At 32.2% G+C, this 25,105-nt stretch overlaps 1 protein-coding gene across 4 annotated transcripts in view; it reads right to left on the minus strand.

Moving 5' to 3' along the window:
• Positions 1–5,786: 5,786 nt before the first annotated feature.
• Positions 5,787–25,105, minus strand: part of LOC148604320 (uncharacterized) — a 114,415-nt gene continuing 95,096 nt past the window's right edge. For all 4 annotated transcript variants that reach the window (XM_088547846.1, XM_088547847.1, XM_088547849.1 and 1 more), the window contains 13 exons: positions 24,455–24,586; positions 22,833–22,979; positions 22,345–22,585; positions 21,835–21,967; positions 21,290–21,528; positions 20,777–20,901; positions 19,785–20,029; positions 18,623–18,823; positions 17,263–17,436; positions 13,530–13,671; positions 9,661–9,810; positions 9,130–9,284; positions 5,787–8,690 (listed from right to left, as the gene is read on the minus strand). In XM_088547846.1, coding sequence (XP_088403972.1) covers positions 8,541–8,690; positions 9,130–9,284; positions 9,661–9,810; positions 13,530–13,671; positions 17,263–17,436; positions 18,623–18,823; positions 19,785–20,029; positions 20,777–20,901; positions 21,290–21,528; positions 21,835–21,967; positions 22,345–22,585; positions 22,833–22,979; positions 24,455–24,586 — 2,234 coding nt within the window. In that variant the 3' untranslated portion in view covers positions 5,787–8,540. The remainder of the gene's footprint in view (positions 8,691–9,129; positions 9,285–9,660; positions 9,811–13,529; positions 13,672–17,262; positions 17,437–18,622; positions 18,824–19,784; positions 20,030–20,776; positions 20,902–21,289; positions 21,529–21,834; positions 21,968–22,344; positions 22,586–22,832; positions 22,980–24,454; positions 24,587–25,105) is intronic.

The following is a 25,105-nucleotide window of genomic DNA, read 5'->3' on the forward strand; positions in this document are numbered from 1 at the left end:
TTCAAGACGGAAGTTGTAAAATTTGATCGATTAAGATGAAAGGAAACGTGATAATTGATGTAAAAGGAACTAAAATGGTTTACATCCCGTGTAAATACATGTACCAATTTGGTGGAAGAGTAATCAATGGAACCAAAATTCTAGCGGAAATCCAAAAGAATGTAATCAAAGGACAAAGACCAGACGAAGAAAAAAGGCACACGAAAAGAAAATTAAATAACTAAAATAATACGTGCAAATGTTGAAACTCGAACATTGTTTACTTGCGTACCATTCTGATGGTATATAATTATTAGGTTTCCAAATTTTCTATGAGGGGTGTTTCGTAATTATCAAAATGAAAAAAAAAAGATTTTAAAAGAAAAGTTCATGTTTCATTTAAGTCTAACTTTAAATAAAGATGGGTAGCAGGAATATTTTTTTAGTTCAAATTGGAAAAACCCCGGCCTGAATAAATAAATGCCTTTTAAAAACCTTTGTAATAATGATATGACATTAGCATCACAATAAATGATAACTTCATAAATAATTGGTTGCTTTCATGAATTTAATGCTATATTGGAAAATATACTTGCGTAATTAGAACAATATAACAGTTCAATAATTGTAAAATTGCAATTATGGAAAGACTCCAGGCGAGAAACATTATACTAAATAAATTAATGTAAAATGTTGATAACTTAGATATGATAAAATGAAAACGTCATAAACCTTTCTATATAAATTGATAGATGCATTCTATTCCGAGGAGGTTACTATTCTGAATACATCCAAGGTTGTTTAGATATTCACGTAAAAGGTTTTTCCTAAGTAGGTCATCGTCCTGCATTCTGATCGCGGTTATGCTCAGTGATTTTTATGACAGACGCGAATTTCATGACAGCTGGGACTATATATATATTACACTTACATACACTTCCTGATTACATCTATGATTTTAATTAGAGACGTTGAATAGAAATAGGGGATTGGAATAGGTAGAACATGTATATGAAGTCCCTGGAACAGCTAAAACGTGGAAGAGGCAGATCGTGTACATAAAGTCCCTGGAACAGGTCAATCGGGGAATAGGCAGAACATGTATAAAAAGTCCCTGGAACAGGTCAAATGTGGAATAGGCAGAACATGCATATAATGTTCCTAGAACAGGTCAAACGTAGAATTGCCAGAACATGTATATGAAGTCCATAGAACAAGACCAAGTCAAGACCATGGCGGTACCAGCTGCTCCAGTGATGTAATATCTATTTTGTCAGATTTATTTTAGACTTGACTTGATTATGGATCGGATTAGTGTTAATTAATTTTGTTGTTACCCTTATGGAGAAAAGCACCACTAAGATTTTGAATTTAACAAAAATTTAATGATGAAGGAAATAGAGGAAATAAGATCACTTTAGAACAAGAAGAAAAGACAATAAGTGGGAAAGCTCGCATCTGCAGATACTTTTGCAGAATGGTACAGGAAAGTAAGTGATATTACTATACCGGCAGCTAGGAAAAGGGAGGTTATATTAGAAAAAAGGCAAATTTCAAAAGCACAACTTAAGGAAATAATGGAACAAAACATCCCTATGGAGAAGCTCAAAAAGAAGAAATTTCGTGGTCCACAAGACATTACAAATGAGATGCTTCAACACCTTGGTAACAATCCACTTAAGAAATTGCTAGACATATTCAACCATAGCTGGCAACAAGGACATGCAGGGACATGTTCCCCAGATATGAAAAAAGCAATTATGATACTAATTTTGAGGAAAGGGAAAACAGATCAAAAGTCCATAGCTACCGCCCTATTAGCCTAGTAGATGCTGCAAAACAACCGCATGCAGACATATCTAAAGTCACAAAACATCTTACAAGAGCAAGCTGGAAGTAGGCATTACAGAAGTACTGAACGTCAAACAGCCCACTTATTTCAAATTGAAGATGCATTTCAAGCTAAGAAAGTGGTACCCACAACATTTAATAACATGCAAAATGCATTTGATAAATTATTGAAAGATGGTTTATTCGTCAAAATAATCAGAAGTGGAATCAATGGTAAGATGTGTAAGTGAACAAAACCAACAATTACAATAGAAGAGCACGAGTAACGATAGATGGAACAAACCGGAAAAATACATAAGCAAGGTGTTCTACAAGGAGCAGTGCAACCACTCACGCGGTTCATACTATACATGAATGATTTACCCCCAGTGCTGCCCAGGGGTGCGTATTCAGTTCTTTAGGCTAAAAACCACTAATTCCACTTCCCATAGGCTTCTATGCCAATTTCACAATATTCAATGGCTTCTCTTGACTTTACCTTAACTTTAACCTGCAGAGGACTATATATCAGCATGATTCTACATATATCAGCTCACAATCCTGGGTTAGCAGACTTGCAATGCAGTACTGGTCACCGGAAGTGAAGGGTCTATAAATAGCATGGGAAATCCCAGTGCTTTCACAAGATAGGGGTATATTTAAAAATCATTATGGAGATTAGGCTTCACATCACAAGAATCAAAATGCACCTATAAAATGTACAGAAATGTTTTTCCTTTCAGAAACTGTTTAAATTTTTGAAATAAGATGAGAACGTTTTTCACAGCACTATGAGGAACAGGGGTAATTTCTGCGTGGGACTATTTTTGCGTACGTTCCAAAAGCTCATTGGTTGAATTGGTGGTCTGTAACCTTAATTTATGCAGACGATCTTGTACTTGGTTGCTCCGAAGTATATGCCAGTACAGCAAACTATAGGATGCAAGGTGCTTTAAATAAAACCTCTGATTGGGCTCAACAATGGTGTGTGTTACCATCAATATAGAGAAAACAACAGCTATTATCTTCTCGCTATCTCACAAAAGCTAAGCATGGAAAGCTTATCATTAATGAAACACCCATTAGATTTGAATTCCAACAAGCCTATCTCGGAGTAATCTTCGATAAGTGAATGAATTGGAAACATCATATCACTAACAAAGAGCCTAAATCAAGACGAAAATATCATAAAAACTGGCAGGAACCAAATGGGGGCAAATGAAAAAATATCAAAACAGGAAAATGTAAGACCTCACCCGGAGTATGAATCCAACACTTACATGACCGCTGCAAAAATATATCTGTATTATCTAGACAAAGTGAAGAGCGAAGCATTGAGAATAATCGCCGGAGAAACACACCAACACAAACATGGAAGAAACCACTAGACTTGCCCCGCTGCATATGTGAAGAGAATGCAAGGCTAGATTCGAGGCACACAATACAAATGCATACAGACAATCCCATGAACATTAAATTCAGTCAGCTATCATCGGGAAGATTGAGAAGATCCAGTTTTGTGTATGAAACCAAAACCTTACTAAGGAAATATCGATCAGGATAAGTTACCAGACAGTGTTCAGCCTATGTCATTTGCAATGTATGGTCACCTAGAAAATAAGCAGGCGGAAAACATAATCGTAGAAACAACTGTTTCAAATATTTAAAAAAAAAAAGCTGATCAGAGCACCATTGTAAACACAAGTACTCACCCTAATCATGATTGAAGAGTGGTATCCAAAAGATTCTTGGATTAGAGCCTACACTGATGGATCAGCGACAAATGTGACAAACGACAGAGGAGCTGATATATATATTGAATATCCTAAAGGAGATCAACAATATGAGGCCATCCCATCAGGCACCTCTTATTTAAACATTAAAGCAAAAATACAAGCATGATAATACAAGCAACAAATACCACCAGACATAGGATCAACATTACAGAACAGGCTGTTATTCTCACTGAAGCCTGATCTGTACTACAAGCAAAAAATCAAACTTCCCATGCTAAGGCATGCTCTTAGCAACATCAAGAGCATACAAATAGTAGTGCAATTCCCACTGTGGAATTTATGACAATGAGAGAGCAGACATACTAGGAAATGAAGGAGCATAACAGCAGCACCAAAATGACCTAGTCAATGTAGCTAAGATGAAGATGATTACATTCCATATACCTAAACCACATGATAGTTACCATCAGTTTCTCATCATCTTCAGATCTAGTACTGGACACAATATTTATATATATATTTTGATATATTTTATAAAATTGAATGAAATACCACGTCCAATGTGTCAATGTGGTGGAGAGGAACAAGACTCCGAACAAACTCTTCAAACTCAAAGACCTTAATAGACAAATTTTGGCAATACCAACTACCATTCACAAAGTACAAAAATGTTGTATGGAACTATCGAAGACCTTCAGAAGATAATCAGATTCATCGAGGAATCTATAAATATCCAGGTGTGAGCCCCGTACGAGAAGAATAATAAGAAAAAAACATATGAGTGATTTTGGAACATGTACTTGTAACCATTTCTATTACAGAAAAAAAATTATTTCAATATGTTTCTGTAAAACATTCTTTAACTCGAAAATTGATGAAGCCTGAAACATCAAACAACAAACAGAAACTGGAAGAAATTCAGAAAAAATACTTTTGCAATCTTGATTCCATTACAAAAAAAAAAGACGCATGGATCATGGGCCAGGTAGGAAAGTATCCTTTGCACTTCAAGAAACAACCATCGCTCTTATTATCTTTAGACGTACAAAGAAGCGCATTGTTGCTATTTAATTCCAAAGTAAGTAGTGTTGGTGTTAGTCATCACAAGTGTTTTTCGAGTAGATGATGTCCCTGAATCCTGTATTGAGAAATCACAAGACATCCTGTTTGTAACAGAAAAGTGATGTTAAATGACTTTGTCGTTTTTACTGTAAACAGGTTTTAGTATAAATAGAAATAGTCATAAATAGCTTAAACAAAGGTTGTGTAATGAGAAGAGGGGAACAGTTTGCTCCCATTTGAAAAGCATATCTGTTGCAAAACGCGCCCACTACGATGAACAAAAGTGTTGTCTAATATCAAAATTAAGCTATTTGTATATATCTTTTAATGACTCCGATTAAATCTTACAATATAAATTATACATTTATTTCTCTGTTCCGAGTCCTTTTTAGAAAAACCAGCATTGTAAAATATACTTATCTAGATTTAAAAGGTGTAAAATTAATGTTTGAATAAAAATATTTTGCTTGATTTTTCTTTTTTTTAAACAGAACCCATGATAGAGAGACATGGTGGAATTAATAGTTTTTTTTTAAACAGAACCCATGATAGAGAGACATGGTGGAACTAATAGTTTTATTTAAACAGAACCCATGATAGAGAGACATGGTGGAACTAATAGTTTTCCATATGAATTTAGCACTCCTACCACATTTTGGTTATATTCAAAAATTCCTGGTTAATATTTGTGTCAACAATTAAGAAGGGTTTAATCCGGCAGTTCCACCTACATAATGTTGTTTGTATAAGGGTATTATGCAAATGGAATATTATTATTTTCGTTGACAGCAGTGACTGAATGATAAAATGGTTTTTAGTTTTCAGTAATCTTCCAGTTAGAAAGTGAAGGTTATGTTATCTTTCTGTCAATATATATCTACACAGAGTACTTCTTGTACAATATTATTTTTTTACATTTATTTAAAAAGTAAGTTATATCAAGATTTGTCTGCTAAACCATATGTATCCTAAAAAGAGCATTGTAATGTGTGTACTAGTGAATATTTTTTAACCTTTTTTTGGGATAATATCATGATTTACCCAGGATTTTCTCTCAATGACCTAACTTGTGACTTATTAAAGATCCTTACCAAAAATTTCTAAAGTAATCAACTGCACATGAAAAGAGTAAGATGCTGTTAAGTCAAGTAATATGTATACAGAGACATAAATATAAAATACTTGTATCAAATTTTAATTCATCACAGACTTTTATATTATTATAATCACATTAACAGTAATATAAAATGTAACAGATAAAAGCTGTAACCAATAACATTAAAGATAACAGGTAACAGCATGGACATTAATCACAGGTATCAGTTCACTTTAAAAAACTAGAAATTTTGAAGACATTATGGCCAACTTTTACAGACTAAATTAAATTAAAATAAAACCATTCACAGTAGAAAGAATAGGATTCCACATTTTAAAAATATACTTCAAGAAGACCAATAAATTTATTTCAAGTTAAAATATCCTTTTCATCTCATTTGAAACCATGATAGTTGACAGTTCATATACAACTGCAAACCAACATATTTTCCAGATTTTTTTTTCACATTTCAAGATATCAATCAAATTCCCTGCTATTTATTTTCACAAATAACTTACTTTCTAACAATCAAAGGGATTTAACTATGGAGATTATTTATAATGTTTTTCTTGCTTACTTAATCTGCGAAAATTAATTGCTCATAAATTAAGTTAGTTTACAGAATAAAGACCAGTCTCATTTTGTTGAGCACAACTACAAAAATGTGTATTTGCACCATTACCATATACAACTTATAACAGAAAAGACATATCTCTCAATTTGTGTAACAGCAGAGAACTGGATGACAGAAGATACAATTATTAAATAGCATTACAGACTGACATAAAAGTGTCTATACCTTCCAAAAAATGTCTGTCCCATGGAAAAAAAACATCTAAAATACAATATCAGATATAAAAGTACCTTTAAAATCTTCACAGGGCTCTTTAAAAACCTGGGTTTTGGTCATATAAGATAAAATTCAAGTACAAGAAAACAGCACAGTCATGCACAAGTCTCAACTGAATAGGATTTCCTGTTTAACATATTAGTTTTATGCTGTGTAAGATGTTGGAAAGGGCATGCCATAGTAAAAAATGTAAAACTAAGGTTAGTTTAAATGCTTTATATCAAAGATGAAATAAAATCAAAATATATTCAAATGGAGTATTCAAGTCCTTATTAAGTTCAAAACACTTTCAAAACTTATGTTTATTCCAACTTGAAAACTGTTTAATTCATTCAGTCAGTAGAAGTGATTTTTAAATTAAGTTTTTTGGGAACTAGACATGTTTAAAGGAAGATGCACTTACAACTGAAATAAACCCAAGGTCACTGGCTTATGTCTAAACTTACCAGCCTATAACAGCAGACATTATATATCAAAAAAGCAAGATATGTACAGTGTCCAGCATGGTCTAAAACAGCAAGTTCATATATACTTTTAATCCTAATAAGACACAATTATTTAACATGAGTATTATTGTTTCTGTATTATTTACTTTGTCTTAATTAGAAAGGATGTTAATGTGGTAATGTATACATTCATAGGTCACAATGCTGCTTCTAAATACTTAAATCCAAATTATTTTCACAATACCTTATTTTCACATTCTAGGATATCAATCCTTTAAAACTCTCTACACCTATATTCTATTTATAAAGAGACTTTGTTAAGTACTGCTCATCTATACAGCGACTTTGTTACTGCTAATCTATACAGAGACTTTGTTATTGATAATTTTTTCAAATTCTTTTCTTTCTTGCAAAACAAGCAAAAATAAATTGCTCAGGAAAATAAGTTGGATTACGTGACTATATTCAAATGACTGAAAAATAAAGTTGGGTATTATTGTGATTTGGTCTTTTTCAATTAATTCATTTTTACAGTATCAAAAATACCCTGCTTCAAATTAGTACTATCCAAATTTCTAGTTATACTTATTGCTATTACAACTCTTATCACTTTCAAGAAATAAAAAAAAAACATCTGTTCATGTAAATTTAAAAAACATGAAACATTTTCATACTCCTGTTAAAGTTGGGTTTGGCATGTTCCAGGTATTAAAAACACACCTGACATCATGTGTAACGTACCTGACCTGTACCTGACACCACATGCCTAACATCATGTGTATTACTAGTATACACAATGATACACAATGATAGACCTTATTATTACCAGATATAAGGCTTACTCAGGTTTTTAAAATAACTACTGGTAGATATGTCTGAAAGACTATATAATTGTCAGTTCTTATTGAAACACTTTTCAGCACCAAAGTATGTTTTGTCTATTATTTAGTATGTATATGTGTACATAAGTTAGAATCTCCTCCTACTTTCAACTTTGGCAGAGTTCTTTTTACACATCATATGATACTTAAAGCAATGACATATAAAGCCCAGTATCTGTCTGGCATCTTCCCTTGATAGGCAATACCATTAATCTGTGTGCCTTAGCATAAAAGTGTAATAGAGAGGTCTAATAGTTAGTTTCTATCTAAGCCAAAGTACAAAAGTCTCTCCTATCTAACGGCAAGCTGTTTTACATCCGTTACTATGGGTAACAGGAATGGCCAAGATTATGTTTACAGATGGTAGAAAGAACATGCGTAAATGCATTTACTCTTTTACCATTTTGAAATCTAAATTAACTGGTTTCTATCACAAGAAATGAATGATGGAATCTAGTATACCAGATATGTGTAGCATGTACATAAAATGCAGCAGGTGGATCCTCTTACATCAGATATGTAACACACACACACATGTAGTTTGTAGGTGGATCCTCTTACATCAGATATGTAACACGCACATGTAACTGGGCAGGTTGATCCTCTTATACCAGAGATGTGTAATATCTACATGTAAATTTGCAAGTGGATTTTCTTACATCAGAAATGTGTAACATCTACATGTAATACAGCAGGTTGATCCTCTGTTATATTGTTATTGCTAGCTTTGTCTTCTTTGACCTTGCTGGGCTCTACCACAGTTGTTGTATCTTCCTTGGACCTCTCTTTAACTGGTGGGAAACTCATCCTCTAGAGAAAAAGGTAGAATATACATGAAGTGAATGTGACATTCTGTGATATAGATAATACAACAAGGTAAGTGAGAATACATGGAATGCTGGTAAATTGTAAGCAACAACTAATTTTCAATTTTGAAATCATGCTTCTTTGTTATGACAAGTACATGTATATAAAATGCTATTATAAAATATTGCACCAATAGTCACTTCCTCTACATATTTTCCTTTTTGTCTCTTAGTATTTCTTCTTTTAGTTTTACTTGAATTTCACAATGCTTTTTTTCTTAATCAATAATGTTGAAAGAATAATCAAGGGAACCAAGGTTAAAGCAGTAATCAAAAGAATATAATCAAAAAAAAAACAAAAAAAACATTTTGTTACATCTTTACCATTCAGTTTCCCTTTTTTGAGTATCTATATTCTTCAGACTGTAAAAGTGATTTCATACCTTACTTTTATCACTATGTTTAGGACTTCTCAGTGATGGGTCTGTCTGGGTACAAACGTCTTTAGTTGCCACAGTAAGTGGTTTCTTTACAATGAAGTAATCTGACTCAGTAAACAAAGAGTCCTCCGGGGTAAATGTAGACTTATCAATGGAAGCTATAATAATAAAACTACATTGTGAATCTTATGAACAAGGATGGAGAAATATATTTGATGGAAGTTAGCACAACTATGCCAAACTTAAAACCATGTGAAAAATGTTTTGTACTCAAGGAAAACATTAAAAACATGGACACACTTAAGATATTCCACAAAAAGAGAATGTGTACATGTTAACATAATATTATAGGGGCTATTCAATGTCCTTTATTACCCTTCTGTGTTTCGCATGGATGGTAATATTATGCCCATAAATGGCTCACACATGTAGAAATATTTTTTTAAAAATAAGCTTGAAAATAACAGGTTGAGAATTAAAGAAAGACTTGTTCATGCTTTAATGCCAATAGATTTTCAATAGAGACAGACTTACCTGACGATTGATATTGAGGGTTTGTATAAGCATGGTTAAGAATGGCACGTTCCCTCATGTCTCTAGGTTTCTTTGGTGACAGAGGTGGGATCAAACTGGTCTGTGATAAGCTGGGAACACGCACACCAACAGTTGTAAAATGCACATGATCTGAAAATGACAAAAAAATGACTTGGGATAAAGCAAGCCATGCAGGCATCATGCTGCTAAGATAATAAATCATGGAATGATGCTATTCAGAAACACATCTAGAAGACATCTAGTAGAATGTAATCTAAAATTTATTTACAAAAAAGGTTTTATAACCTGACAGTGATAGAAAAATTGTATGGTGATATTTTTGCATGAATTCCAATGTAAAACATGAAATTCTATGGCAAGCCAAAGTGGACAAAAATCAATATTCTGTAATATTAGAAAATGAATTTTTAACATTACAAAATCATTCTTTTAATATTAGAAATTCATTTTGTAATATTAAAAATTCATTTTCTAATATTACAAATTCTTGATTTAGTAATATTATAAAACATCACACATTTTGTAATACTACAAATTGAATTTGTAATATTAGAAAATGAATTTGTATTATTAGAAAATGATTTTGTAATATTAGAAAATGAATTTGTAATATTAGAAAGTTACTTTGCAATATTGCAATATCAGACACATTTTTTAATATTACAAAATGATTTTCTAATATTAAAAAATCATAATTGAATACAACAAATCTATTTTCTAATAGTAGAAAATCAATTTCTAATATTAAAAAGTCGTTTTTTAATATTAGAAATTCAATCAATTTTTTTAATATGAAAAAAGTGACTTGTGGTTCCTTACTGTTCGTACATTTTTTCCATGAAAATATCTTTTCTATTATCCACCAGTTGTGAAGTTTCAGTATTTTCCACTGGGCTGCATGTTGGGGTAAAAATCTGGCTGAATACTGAAGAGCGCTATTGTTTCCCAATGATATTCCCAGTAAAGGGTTGTAAGGAGACAGGGAAGTGTAACAGTGGTTAATCTGATACAGTAAATGTAGTATGGAAAATGCCAATGATATTCCCAGTGAAGGGTAGTAAGAAAACAGGGTTTTGTAATGGTGGTAGATTTGAGACAGTATATAATGAATGGGTTTCATAGAAAATGTCAATGGTATTCCAATAAAGGGTTGTAAGCAGGAGGAAATGATAGCCTATGTAATAATTTAGCTATATAGGAAATGCTTGATTGAATGTCTAATATTAAAAAACGACTTCTATTTGTGATATTAGAAAATGAATTTGTAATATTAAAAACATTTATTTTGTAATATTAGAAAACATACTTTTTACTAAACATCACACATTTTGTAATATTACAAATTGAATTTGTAATATTAGAAAATGAATTTGTAATATAAGAAAATGAATTTGTAATATTAGAAAATTATTATGATTTTTTAATATTACAAAATGATTTTCTAATATTAAAAAGTTGTAATTGAATACAACAAGCCCATTTTCTAATATTAGAAAATCAATTTCTAATATTAAAAAATTGTTTTTTAATACATTTTGGTATTAGAAATTCAATTGAATTTTTAATATTAAAAAAGGATTTTGTGATATAAGAAGTCTAATTTGTAATATTAGAAAATGAATTTGTAATATTAAAAAATCATTTTTTAATACATGTATTATAAAATACTCATTTTTGTCCACTTTGGCTTGCCATAAAATTCTGAATAATGAGGAATGTAATACACATACATGTGATAATGTGGCTCCTTCAAAACTCATGTATGATATACAAATTGTATAATACAGTACATATATCATATATCTGATCAATTAGAATGTACATGGATTGTTTAAGTTTTAAGAAAAAAATGTACAGAGAATGTAATAGTTTGTTTTTCTGTCTGCTTCGTACCCTTTGTAAGTATAAATTTCAGTTAAGATCAATAATATTTAACCAGTATCCAAAAAATATACATGGTCATGCACTAGCTGTACCCAATAGGTATTGTCATACTTTAAGCCCTGGAAGGGCATAATGATTTTATCCTGATATGTTCTGTGTGTGATAAAGGGTAGTAAAGAGACAGGGGACTGTAATATGACTCAAAGGAAAATGAATATAATGGTCTATAGCTATACTTATGGCGGGCCAAAGTGGACAAAAATGAGTATTTTCTAATATTTAAAAATGATTTTTTTAATATTACCAATCTACTTTCTAATATTACAAAATACTGATTTTTGTCAACTTTGGCCTGCCATATATACTTCAAACTACTTTATAGGTAGATAAGGAGTTGGTGAGTGTTGTATAATTTAAAGGGTTTGTAGAGGATAGCAGAAAGAAGGTGTAGCTGACATTTGTACATTAGAAATAATTTATACAATAAAATTTAGATGAGGCAGTTGAACAATACCTAAGAAGTTTGTGAATAAGACAGGGAAATGCAATGGTGGTTAATATCAGATACAGTATAGGTAATATGGAAAATGCTTATGATATTCCCAGTAGGTCTCAGTATCGTATTAATTTTCCCATAGACTTCTATAGTGAAGTGCATATTTTTAGGATTTTTAAAAAAAATTGTAAATTGATTCAATAAAACTTTCACTTATGTAGCACTTCTAAGGACATGTGAAAAAATAATATCCCACAAAGAAAATAGGGTGAGTCCACGAAGATCGGACAGAAAAGTAGTCTTGAACTATAAATAGCCATTTTCTCTACTTTCACTTTCATTTTGCACTCATCAAACCAATCTTTTCAGTGGAACATTTTTATGTAATTATGTTAGATTTTCTCTTAAAAAAGTTTTTCATTTTACAGTGTGATGTTTGCTTTATTTTATAAGTCATTGTTCATATCTTTTGACAAAACATTAGTTTGTAGAGAGGCAAAAAGAAAATGCACTATATTTTTATAGCATCCATGTTTTGACATACACCCTTTCAGGGATATGCATTGCGATACTAGTACCAGTAAAGGGTTGTATTAAGGAGACAGGGAAGTATAACAGTGGTTAACCTGATACAGTGAAGATAGTAGACAGGGAAGTGTAACAGTGGTTAACCTGATACAGTAAAGGTAGTATGGAAAATGCCAATGGATACAAGAGCGCAATTATTCACAATGCAATTTCTGTATGGGGGGTCCTCACTTCCATCAAAATCTAATACTAGATCCGAGTGAAATTTCTCTAATCTAATGCAATGTTGCTAAAATACAACTATGTATCTTTTAAATTTTGAAATAAAAACCACTATGTCATGTGACGTTTCTGTCCGTAAATTATGGTTCAAAATGGGGGATACTTTTTCAAATATCAATTTTTCAGTAGCCACTCTAAGCCTTAAGTGCTCCATAAAATACACCTAGATTGGCTGCTAGCTTTCAAATTTGATACTTTTGGTTCCTTACTGTTCGTACAATTTTTCCATGAAATATCTTTTCTATTATCCACCAGTTGTGAAGTTTCAGTATTTTCCACTGGGCTGCATGTTGGGGTAAAAATCTGGCTGAATACTGAAGAGCGCTATTGTTTCCCAATGATATTCCCAGTAAAGGGTTGTAAGGAGACAGGGAAGTGTAACAGTGGTTAATCTGATACAGTAAAAGTAGTATGGAAAATGCCAATGATATTCCCAGTGAAAGGTTGTAAGGAAACAGGGTTTTGTAATGGTGGTAGATTTGAGACAGTATATAATGAATGGGTTTCATAGAAAATGTCAATGGTGTTCCAATAAAGGGTTGTAAGCAGGAGGAAATGATAGCCTATGTAATAATTTAGCTATATAGGAAATGCTAATGGTATACCTTAATTGGGGTTATATAAATAAGGAGAGAATGGATTGTTATGGTATTTATACCTGAAACTGTATGCAATGGTGAGTGGTCTATATCTAAAGCTAGTGTATTGGTATTTACAGCAGGAAAATATTCTACATTCTTCCAATGTCTCTCTAAAGCTGGCCCCCAGTTTGGTTCTGACTGGCAAGCTGAACGTATTCTCTGAAAAACATGAAAATCGATTGTCATAAGATATAGATATTCATGCATATTCTGATAATCTGTCATACAGAGTTGTAGACCCTTTCACTATCTTTCATGAGAGTGAATACAAAGATCTACAACTCTGTTTAAGAAAGTGATATTACTAGTATGGCAATAAATAGCAACTAAAAAAAAAGGTAAATTTGAAATATAAGCAATATAATATTGAGAATTATGCATTGAACATATTTATACAAATTCCACAAATTTGGCACGATTCTGCTTAATTGAAGTGTGTTCGTGTTTCAAAAAATGTTAAAAATAGAAAACTGGTCTCACTATCAAACAGAATTTTCATGTACAACCGACATCGTAACACTCATATTTTAGGCATTCATAATTAAGATAATGATGTAACCAACATGTCTAATCAATTCAGGTGCTTAGATTTTCTTTTTAGGGTTACAATTACTGTAAAATCATTAAAAGGGTAATTATCAGAACTTCTTCTAAATCACCCTTCATTTCCTTTTTTTTTTCAAAATATTGTAGATTAAACAAGCTTTTGTGTGATACAGCATATTAATATAGCGTCTTAGCTTCCAAATGAGCTAATGTAATAAGTCAAGTTAGGTGGAAAATTGTCACCCGACCCTTGAAAAAAATACCTGAACATGAACTAAAATGTTCATTTTTGGCATATAAAGCCGTAAAACAGACATGTTGGGAACTACTGTTTTAACTATTGATGAATACAACATATCTTCTCATGTCAGGCGCCTATTTTTCAGTTTCAATGTGACAATTTTGAGTTTTTCATAAGAAGTGGAATTTTCAGAATTTTGCTCCAACAATTGAGTCACAAAAATCATGGCTTTTTGACCAAGTGGGGTACAAATACAGGCTTATACTGAAAAAGAACCTGAGAATATTCTTTGGCGACAAATTGATTTGGTAATAGGAGGTCTAAAGGTACCTAAAAATCACCATGAAGTTGATGAGTGGGGGATGGTGCATGGTGGACCCTCCCAGTCCATGGACTACTATTATTCCTCCCACATTAGGAGGAAAACTCTCACAAAATCAATGAAAAATTTAGAATCTCGCAAATAAAAATTTAGGACTTGTAGTAGGGTTTTGGTTAAAATACTTTTACATAACAATCTCCCACATGAGACAGTTTTAATGGGTAAGAATCTCCCACATGAACTGTTCCAAAGGTTAACAGATATGCATTTACTTTAATAAACAATGTACACATCACTCAGCTGTCAATGTCATATTTCTTAATCAGCTTTCAAGTCACAGTTTTCTACGTTTTATATTTTCCTTTACCAATTTAACACAGTTTCAGAGACCTTCACCTTTCTTATGTTTGTTTGTTTGTTTGTTTTTTGGGGTTTAACGTCCGAGCAGCAATATTTCAGCTATATTCAGACGAATGTTTGTAAATAGAGATGACCCTTTGAACTGTAATGTTACAGAATATGTCCATTGATTATTTATTCCACATCACATATCAATCTAAGATACATCATATGAGAAAATCATTATAATTTCTAATTAGAATGTGAATGTATTGTGTTTATAGGTACAGAATTGTGTGTGATGTACAGCAGACAAGATATGGTATTGCCAGATATCCGTGGCTTCTAGTTTCATATAAAACAGAAAAAAAACATACGCGGTCCATAACTCCCATGAAATGCATAGGTCTCACAAATCACTTCCGTGTCAAATGGCCATCCCTCTATTTAGTACCAAAAACACACTGAACCTAGTCATATGCATTGTAAGTGCATTATTTGTGTGTATTCTGATCAAAAGCAGTCAAACTAAAGCTGAGAATGTGTACTTCAATATCGAATTTGCAACTTACTACAAAGGTATATGAATATTGTTTACATTTGTGAGTAATTTGCCTCTATGCTGTCAGTTAGCAGAAAAGATAAAAATGTGGATTTTCAGTATTATATATTCAAGTAAATTTTGTGAAGAATTTCTACAATCATTGTACCATTAGCATAATGATTTTGAAAGCCTTATATTACAAGCTGCCCAATGGTATGGAACTTTAAGATGTAATTTGTCCTAGGAATTCACAGTGAAACTTTGAAAATTACATTTTTAACATGTAAAGTAATGGATAATAAATACAAAAAATACCAGTTTTATATCTTGTAAATTTCGATATGCTGTACATGTGTTTCAAGGAGTAACATCTCATCAGCAGCTAAAATCAAATATGTAGGAAGATCATAGTCAAAATATTAGTTGTATACAAGAAGTATTCATAACCAAATCTATCGAAAGAGGAAGCCAAATCCATCACCAAGGTTCTACATTAGAAGTGGTTAGTGAGACCATAGAATCTAAATAATCAAATAAATATGATATCAAATCACCCTAAAAAACACAATAGCCAGTCTCAAACATGATGAACACCTATATGTTTAAATTTACAGACAGATAGAAATGTTACAGCAGGAGACGTAATATTTAAAAAAAAACTACGAGTAAAACTCACAAAGGATAACCCACATATTTTTATGTTGACTTAAGTCATTGAAGCTTAAACATCTTAATGCTATGGTAAAAAACTATTCAAGGACAGAATCAGGTGATATGTGGTTTGAATATTAAAACCATAAATTTTCATGAGTTCAAAGGTCAAGTTAACAAGAGGTGTCTTATCGTGATTCATCCACATACCAAAAATGGAAAGCCTACATCAAAAGACAAAAAAATGTGTACCAGACAAGAAATGTGCAAAATATGGTGTGAATATGTCAAAGGACAAAGAAGTAATGGCATATACATGACACAGACAGATGGAGAGAGTGATTCCAATATATCCCCCTGAATTTTGTTTGACAGTTAAGTACAGTTGAATTTTATGTTGTAATTTTATGCTAAACCTTAAACAAATGAAATGTATTTTGACACATCCTAATTATTCCAGTAATCAAAATTTCTCAGGCAGTACTTCATGCATTATCTCATTATTTTTGTATGTACCATAGTTACAGGGGCTTTATATTGTCACATAATTTTCACATGAATTTACCTGAATAATAATAATGTGATGGGGTTCATTTGAAATATAAGTGAATTGTGCCTTCATTAAATATATACACAGTATGTTGAAAAAACAAAAAACAAAAAAAACCAAATTGTTGATGTCAGTGTGTACAGATTTAGTCCTTAGTTACAGTAAGGGATATAACATTGGTCTAGAACTTTAAATGGTTATAACTTAAAACAAAAATACCCAGAGAACATTTGTACTTATAAAATGACACGGAATAAACCATCAAAATTAAAGTGCATATGGCATAAAAAATGACACTAAAAATGAGGAAAAGTTACACATTAGAAAACTTATAACACAATAAAACAAAAATCTGGTCAAATATGCACAGGAGGAGATATTTTACATTTATTTCTCTTTAGTAATATAATTAGAAATTTATTCATCGAAACATAGCTTACTTGTATTGACAGTCAACCAAAAAGAGAAAGAGACATGCACCTTAATATTTATTGATTTATTAAACCATATTCTATATTTAGAACTGTAAGGAACCATTATTCCAAACTGATACCTACCTGTGTCAATGGACCTTGACCTTTGCATAATTTATAAATTGTAAAACATGGAATTGGTAAAACTGGAATGGCAAGGATCAGGAAACCAACGGCTTCTGTCCAGGATGGGAATATTGTAATACTGTATTTATCTGATAATGGTGAATATCCTACAGCTGAAAAAACCAGGATAAACTGAAAAGATAAAAAAAAATTAAGCCTTAAGCACACTATATGTCTATATACTCCTTATATCAATGTTCAAAGTCCAATAACTCTGTAGTGAAAAAGTAGAAAACAATGAAAAACTGGAAGATCTAAATAGCCTAAATTGCTCACTTAAAAAAATTTTAGAATCTGACGGCCATATTATTTGATTAAGCTGAATAAATATCATTTTTAAATTATTTTTCCTGTAAAGAGGCCCAGTCTTACACCACTGGATATTTTGGTAAGTCTTATCATCATAAGGATCATTTCATTAATCAAAATTTTTATGTCTTAGTGTGAAAGAGACAAGAGGATGCTATCATTAACCTAGTATACAGCTCAATTATATTCAAAGTATGAACCATTCACATAAATTTTGTAAAAAGACAAAGGAGGATTTAGGGGTATTTACCCCTAAAATCACCAAAGGAATGGTTCAGGGTACTCACCAATATAATCACCAAATGAATGGTTCAGGGTACTCACCAATATAATCACAAAAGGAGGGGGTTAGTGGTACTCACCAATATAATCACCAATGGATGAGTTAGAAGTACTCACCAATATAATCACTGAAGTACTAACACACCACAGAGCCTGTAACTAGTAGTCTGCATGGTGGGGGCAGGGAATGAAGTAATCTACTCACCAATATAATTACAAGAGTTATTTCACACCACAGAGCCTGCCACCAGTAGGCTGTATGGTGGGGCAGAGATTGGAGTAATCTACTCACCAATATAATCACAGGAGTTATAACACACCACAAAGCTTGCCACCAGTAGGCTGTAAGGTGGAGTAGAGGATTGAGTTATTGACTCGCCAATATAATCACAGGATTTATAACACACCACAGAGCCTGCCACCAGTAACCTGTATGGTGAGGCATAGGATTGAGTTATTGACTCACCAATATAATCACAGGAGTTGTAAAAAACCACAGAGCCTGCCACCAGTAGGCTGTATGGTGGGATAGAGGACTGAGTTATTGACTCACTAATATAATCACAGGAGTTATAACACACCACAAAGCTTGCCACCAGTAGGCTGTAAGGTGGAGTAGAGGATTGAGTTATTGACTCGCCAATATAATCACAGGAGTTATAACACACCACAGAGCCTCCCATCAGTAGCCTGTATGGTGGGGCAGAGGATTGAGTTATTGACTCACCAATATAATCACAGGAGTTATAACACACCACAGAGCCTGCCACCAGTAGCCTGTATGGTGTCCAATCATATGTTTTATATTGGAAGAGAACTGTCTTACACTATAGAACCAACCAATGGCTACACACATAAATATACCAGATACCATAACAGGAAACCCAGCAACATACTCATCCATCACACGTAATATGTACATACCACACTGAAAAATTAAACAAATCAAATATGCGGTTTGTAGACATATTAAATTTATACCTATTGTCATTGTTATAAGTAGGTTTTCATATATTCAGGAGGCAAATGCACATCATTTATATATTAATTATTGAAATTGGAGAAATCTGATTATCTATAGATCATATGTGATACACTGTTTGATCAAGAGTGCATATCAAAATTCAAGTATACAGCAGTGGTGTAGTCATGATATATGTTTTAAATTGGTAGATTTATCATGAAATTTGGTATCAAAAAATGTCTACATAGACTTTGTTGTAGGGATGTAAAATTATCTCCCATTACTACAAAAAATTATTAACTTCCTCACAGTTTCAAGATAAATTACAAATTTTAAACAAAAGCATCCAAAATTCTTAGTTATGTGCTAACAAATCCACTTCATTAATTTCTTTTTAAACAAATTCTGTTATATGTCAAAAATACTTCCATTGAATTTACTATGCCCATTCAAATGCTCAAAGGAAAATATTGTTAACATGAAATCCACACAAACTTAGCATGTAACAGACCCTCTTGTGTTAACTGTGGGATAGTTGGTGAGCATGCTCAATATACATTTCCCAGGGAAAATTCTTTGTTCTACCAAAGCCCAAACTCACATTGTACATTTCATGCTCATCAACTTAACACAAAGGGATCTAGTGTGAAAGTACATTAATTTGTTGAAAAGAACGAAACACAAGTTCATGGATTCTTGAATTTGTAGTTTTGAGTTTTTCAGTCTACACATCAATGGAATTTCCTTTTTGTTGGGAACCAAATTTCGTAGTTTGGCCTACCTACGAAAACCACGTAAATTGGTACCCCATGAAAAATAGTACTTTCACAGTATTTGTGTGATTTTCATGTAGAATTATGTGAAATAACTTTGCCTTATACATATGAAATGTTGACTACAATAAGTTTACATTGATAACACTCACTTGTGTGGTTAAAGGAAGACCAAGTAAAAACAAAGAAGTACAGACTAAAAACAAGACAGCAATTCTCCGACGTCGGAACATAGTTATGTTTTCATCTATAATGGCAGTGATTATGATTTCTACGTTGACGAACTCTGTACTAATACCCAACATGATGATCATAAGGAAGAAGAGGATGGACCATAAAGGTGATATGGGGAAGTAAGACATGGCTTCAGGATTAACGATGAATGTCAGTCCAATATCTAAAAAAAGTAACATGTACATGTTCTCTTAATAAACATTGACATCAATTTATTCACTCAAACAACAGCCCAGTTGTTCAAAAGAACTATTCACTTGACAAAGTTAAACCCAGTGATGATTTTACCAGATCAACAAAACAGGAATTGGTCAAATCAGAAGTAAATATACAGTAAAAAAAAAGAATCATAAAAGTAAAATACGGATCTGAAATAGCAGAATTCTTCTGAAAAATGGAAAAAAATTCATGTAAACCATTGTACAAGTCTAGAACAACCTTAGCAAGTTATCTATACTGTGAATAAAAGATTCTGTGAGCAACAAGACGGAAAAATTGATTTAAAAAAAAATAGAAGCAACAGACATTTAAATTTAGAAGACCTTAATTTAAAAAACATGAAAGCATCCGTCTGACAATTATGAACTTCCTTAGAAACAATTTTTTAAGTCTGGGAGACACAAATGATACCTTTATGTCTTTTCATAAAGCAAGTATGAAAAATTGAGGTCTTAAAATGTAACAACCATGATTAGTAGACATATACTGTTTAATTCAACATGAGTATATTTGTCATACAACACACAGGAGGTATTATTTACATTTATTGCATAAAATTTTAATGGCGAGGAGAAAATACCAAATTTTTAGTCTAGATTCCTTGTAAAGTATACTTATATTACATTGTTAGTTTGATCCTTTTCAAAATTAAAAATCTTGTAATTTACATACTTTGACAGTCATATCTTACCTGACTGGATGACATTCTCTATGTCTGTACCTAGCTCATGGCTCAGGACACCAAGCATGGCAAACATAGAAAATCCTGCTAATATACTGACCAATGTATCTCCAATACAAACTAATATTGCATCACTGTAAAGTCAAAATGTGAGAAGGGAGGTAACTCAAACTGTTCAAAGAAAAATTGAAACCTTTAACACTCTTGCAATAGAGGCAAAGATGGTATATTAAAGTTTAATCTGAACATTGAAAGGCTATTTTTGCTTAATGTAACAAAATCACTTTTATAAAATTACTAACCGGTAGCCTGCAAATTTAGACAAGAATATTTTATATACAATCAATAAGAGTTATAATTGAGACTTGCAATTTATTATTGGTCAATTCTTGTTTAAAACCCTCAATGATTGTCAATTACTCCTGAAGTTAAAAGTTTGGATCTTTTAAGTAAATCAAGCTCAGGAAGTCTGACAGATAATTCTACTTTTAGTTATATCCCAAGAACTAACTAAACACTAACCTATATATATTATTGTGGAATTTATTATAACTGGCAAGAGTAGTGAGTCCTCCCATACAGGCTGACAGAGAGAAGAACACTTGTACTGCAGCATCAGCCCACACCTTAGGCTCTTTTAACTTTTCCCACTTTGGTGTGACGTAGAACTTGATGCCTTTTATATTACCCTCCATCATCAGGGCTCGGATTAGGAGTACAAACATTATTACCATTGGGAATATAACAACAAAATAAGCTATCTACAAAAAATATAGGGCAGTAAAAGGTAAAAACATTTAACTCTTCTAAATATGGAGTCTGATTCATGTATGCTATAAATTGATTACTGTACTACATGAGATTTTGTTCTGAATTATAAAGATTGTGTGCTGTCCATAGTTATCTTATTTGATCACATCACTAACAAAAGGCAAAAGAAAATCCTTGCCATGAAAAAAAATTCCTATGACCTCAACCTTTGAAATATTGCCCTTAAAAATAACCTTATTACATTGACTTTTACATTTGGCATATAACCCTGAAAAACCACTTAAAAATCCACTTACTTTTCCTGAGGTTCTGATGCCTCTAAGAAGGCAGACAAAGACTACAACCCAACAGAAGAGAAGACAGAGAGCTAACTCCCACTGTATGGTACCTATATCACCCAGGCTGTCTGATACATTCAGTACTCTGTTACTACAATCAAGCATATAATTCCATTAATGATGTTACCTGCCTAAACTTGTCAAAGAGGGTTTATCATTGCCACATTTGGTATAAATTTTATCTGATTCATTTTGAAAATGTAGACACAAGAACACAAACAAAACAAAATTTTACGAAAATTTCAATTTCCAAGGAAGATAACTCCCACAACACTAGCAGGTTATCATTGATTTTCAGCATAGTTGTGGTATTTATTTAATCCAAATTTATTGAGAATTGTACAAGGTATGAAGGATAGATGCACAAGTCTTAAAGTCACTTTTCTTTAAGAATTATGCCATTTATTGGTGTTTCTTCCATGAAATTTAAATCATTGTAACTGTTACCAAGGCAAAGAAAGAACTTACTAGAAATATTCCTCACTTGGTGTTGTCATCTTTATGTGGTCATTGGTTGTTATGACAACAGAACCAAATTCACGACGTAATTCTGTGATACAATCCGTTACAAGAGCAGTTTCATTCTGTTGGTAGAATGAACAGTTGGCAAGAACAGGGAAGCAGGAGTGGTTGACAAACTGGTTGTAATGTATGTAAGTTTCATTGAACTGGGAACAGTTACTGATCTCAAATCTGTTTTTACTGCAACCTACAAAAGCCAAAAAGATATTCTGTGTCTTAGTAATAATAATTTTTTACAACTGTTTAAAAACTATCATATCACTTCTGAATGGCTAAGTATAGCTGTCATCTGGTAATAAAGGTGTAATATTTTTGTTATAGAAGTTTAATCTTTAAGGATTGTTTCCATGACATAAAAGTGTACTACACATTACTTACTGGTCAGATCATGCTATTAAACTTCAGTTGATACATTTCTAAGGGAGATAACTTACTGGCAGGATTGTTCCAATTATTTTCACAGTTCAACCATGGAAGACTGGCAGTCATGGAAGAGAAAAGATAATGTACAGCCCATGCATTCACCATGTTGTAGTATACAGATACAACCAAACTAGAAAGGACCATCGCTATACCTATCCCTGGAAACAGATAATACAAACAAAACATAATATGATAGACCCACTGCTATAACTATCCCTGGAAACAGATACATTTTGTACATAATACAAATACTTCAAATGTAACATACATCTGAATTAACAGGGAATACAGTGAGCAAGCTCAAAAACAAATGCCAACTTTTTTGATCAGTTGGATTACTGTGAAAGTACTATTGTTAATGGGGTACCAATTTTTGTGGTTTTCGTGGGAAGGCAAGACCACAAAATTTATTGTCAATAAAAAAAGTATTCCTATTAATGTGTATGCTGAAAATCCTCAAACCATGCATTCAAGAACCCATGAACTTATGTTTCTTCCCAATTCCACAAATGAAAGTACTTTCAAAGTATTCTGAAAAATTGCCATTTTCTGCAATGCAAAAGGAATGTTTTACCTTCTAACTTGACCATTCAATTAAGTTTCTACTCAAATGGGTATTAAGCTTATACTTTATACCATTCCAACATTGCAATCTCAAGTTGGGGTACTGAAGTCAGGAATCAAAATAATGAAATACATGTAAACTTAAGCCTTCATTTGGATGTTCATAAGACAAAACACCTCTTTTAAACAAAGATTGTCTGTCTGAAAGAGAGACCCAAACAGTCTAGTATTCTATTATTTAGAACTAAACCTTTCTTATATGAGCTAAGTTAACATAGAAATGCACATGTTGTCATGCTAAGTCTCCACTTGAACAGAGAGTTAAGTACCATTCTGTGTAAGAATCAGGCAATGGATCCCACATCATATTTCCCAATTTGGTCTTTTTATCTCAAATATATTAAATGTATTTAGAAAACCAGTGAAAAGTTTTTTAAATTTATCCTGAAGCATCTGTGACGTAGATATTTTTTGACTGCTTATATAAGGAAAAAACACAGGAAAATTTTCCTGCCATTTTTCCATAGTGCATTAATTTTAACTAAATTTGACCTATCAATATCTTAAAAACGCAAATGTTATAAACACTTTGATGGTTATTTCTGGAGGTTATCGGTTTAAATACTTGGTTAATGCAATAAAATCCCCCCATTTTTTCCTTCATGTGCCACACTTTATACAAATTTTGCCTGATTCTTAGACAGAGAAGTACTAAATATTGAACAGCAACCAAATTGCTTACAATGTATGAACCATCTGTATAAAGCTACACACCAAAATTGAAATCAATCCATTACCATTTCCATTCCACAAGTATCACATTGAGGAGAAAAAGTTCTATACATCATCATGTAACTTATTATATCATTCTTGTTTTCAAACACATCCAAATTGCCAAAAATCATTTATTTGACTACTATGTAAGCCATCTTAACTGAGCCAAGATAATTGCAAAAAAAATCTGGACTGATGGATGGACAGATGGACAGAATGATGGACTGACAAGGATATTCAAATATACCACCACCCAGTTGAAATGGGAGTAAAATGACTGGTATATTTAAAATACCTTTAAACAGTGGTACTGCTCTCCATACAGTAATAGGACCAAGACTTGCATACTGTCCAAAGGCCAGCTCCATAAACAACAGTGGAATACCACATGTTACTAACATTATAATGTATGGAATGAAAAACGCACCTGAAATTAGAAATATTCCATGAACATTTTAATACATTAAGTTATACTTTTCTGCTTCATATCAATAACAACATTAGGACAAGTATTGCAGTGCAAGGTGTACACCCATGAAATATGAAGTTGATATTGAATAGCAACCAGAATTACTTACAATGCATACCCAATCTATATCAAGTCAATATAATTGCAACAAAATTTGGAGTGACAATATGAAGGTCAAACAAGGTGATTCTAATATACCACACACTTTGAGTAGGGAAATGATTAAATTAGTGGGTAGAGAGAGAGTCAAATGTACAATGGTTAAAAAACAAATAACTTTTATTATGTCACTCAAGAATTCTACTTCTTCCAACGGACATCATTTATTATAGAACTATGAATATCTTAGAACCTTAGTGAGAATTATATTAACAATACCCAATGTGCACATATTTTCACTCTTTAGAACAATTTCAGTCCCTATGAACAGACAGTGGTCCCTTTTAACAGATTTCTGTGAAATCTTTTCAGTACCAT

Source organism: Perna viridis, chromosome 10 (genome assembly GCF_037379345.1).
Source record: "Perna viridis isolate PV_CMFRI_1.1 ecotype Kerala chromosome 10, ASM3737934v1, whole genome shotgun sequence".
Taxonomy (NCBI): Eukaryota; Metazoa; Mollusca; class Bivalvia; order Mytilida; family Mytilidae; genus Perna; species Perna viridis.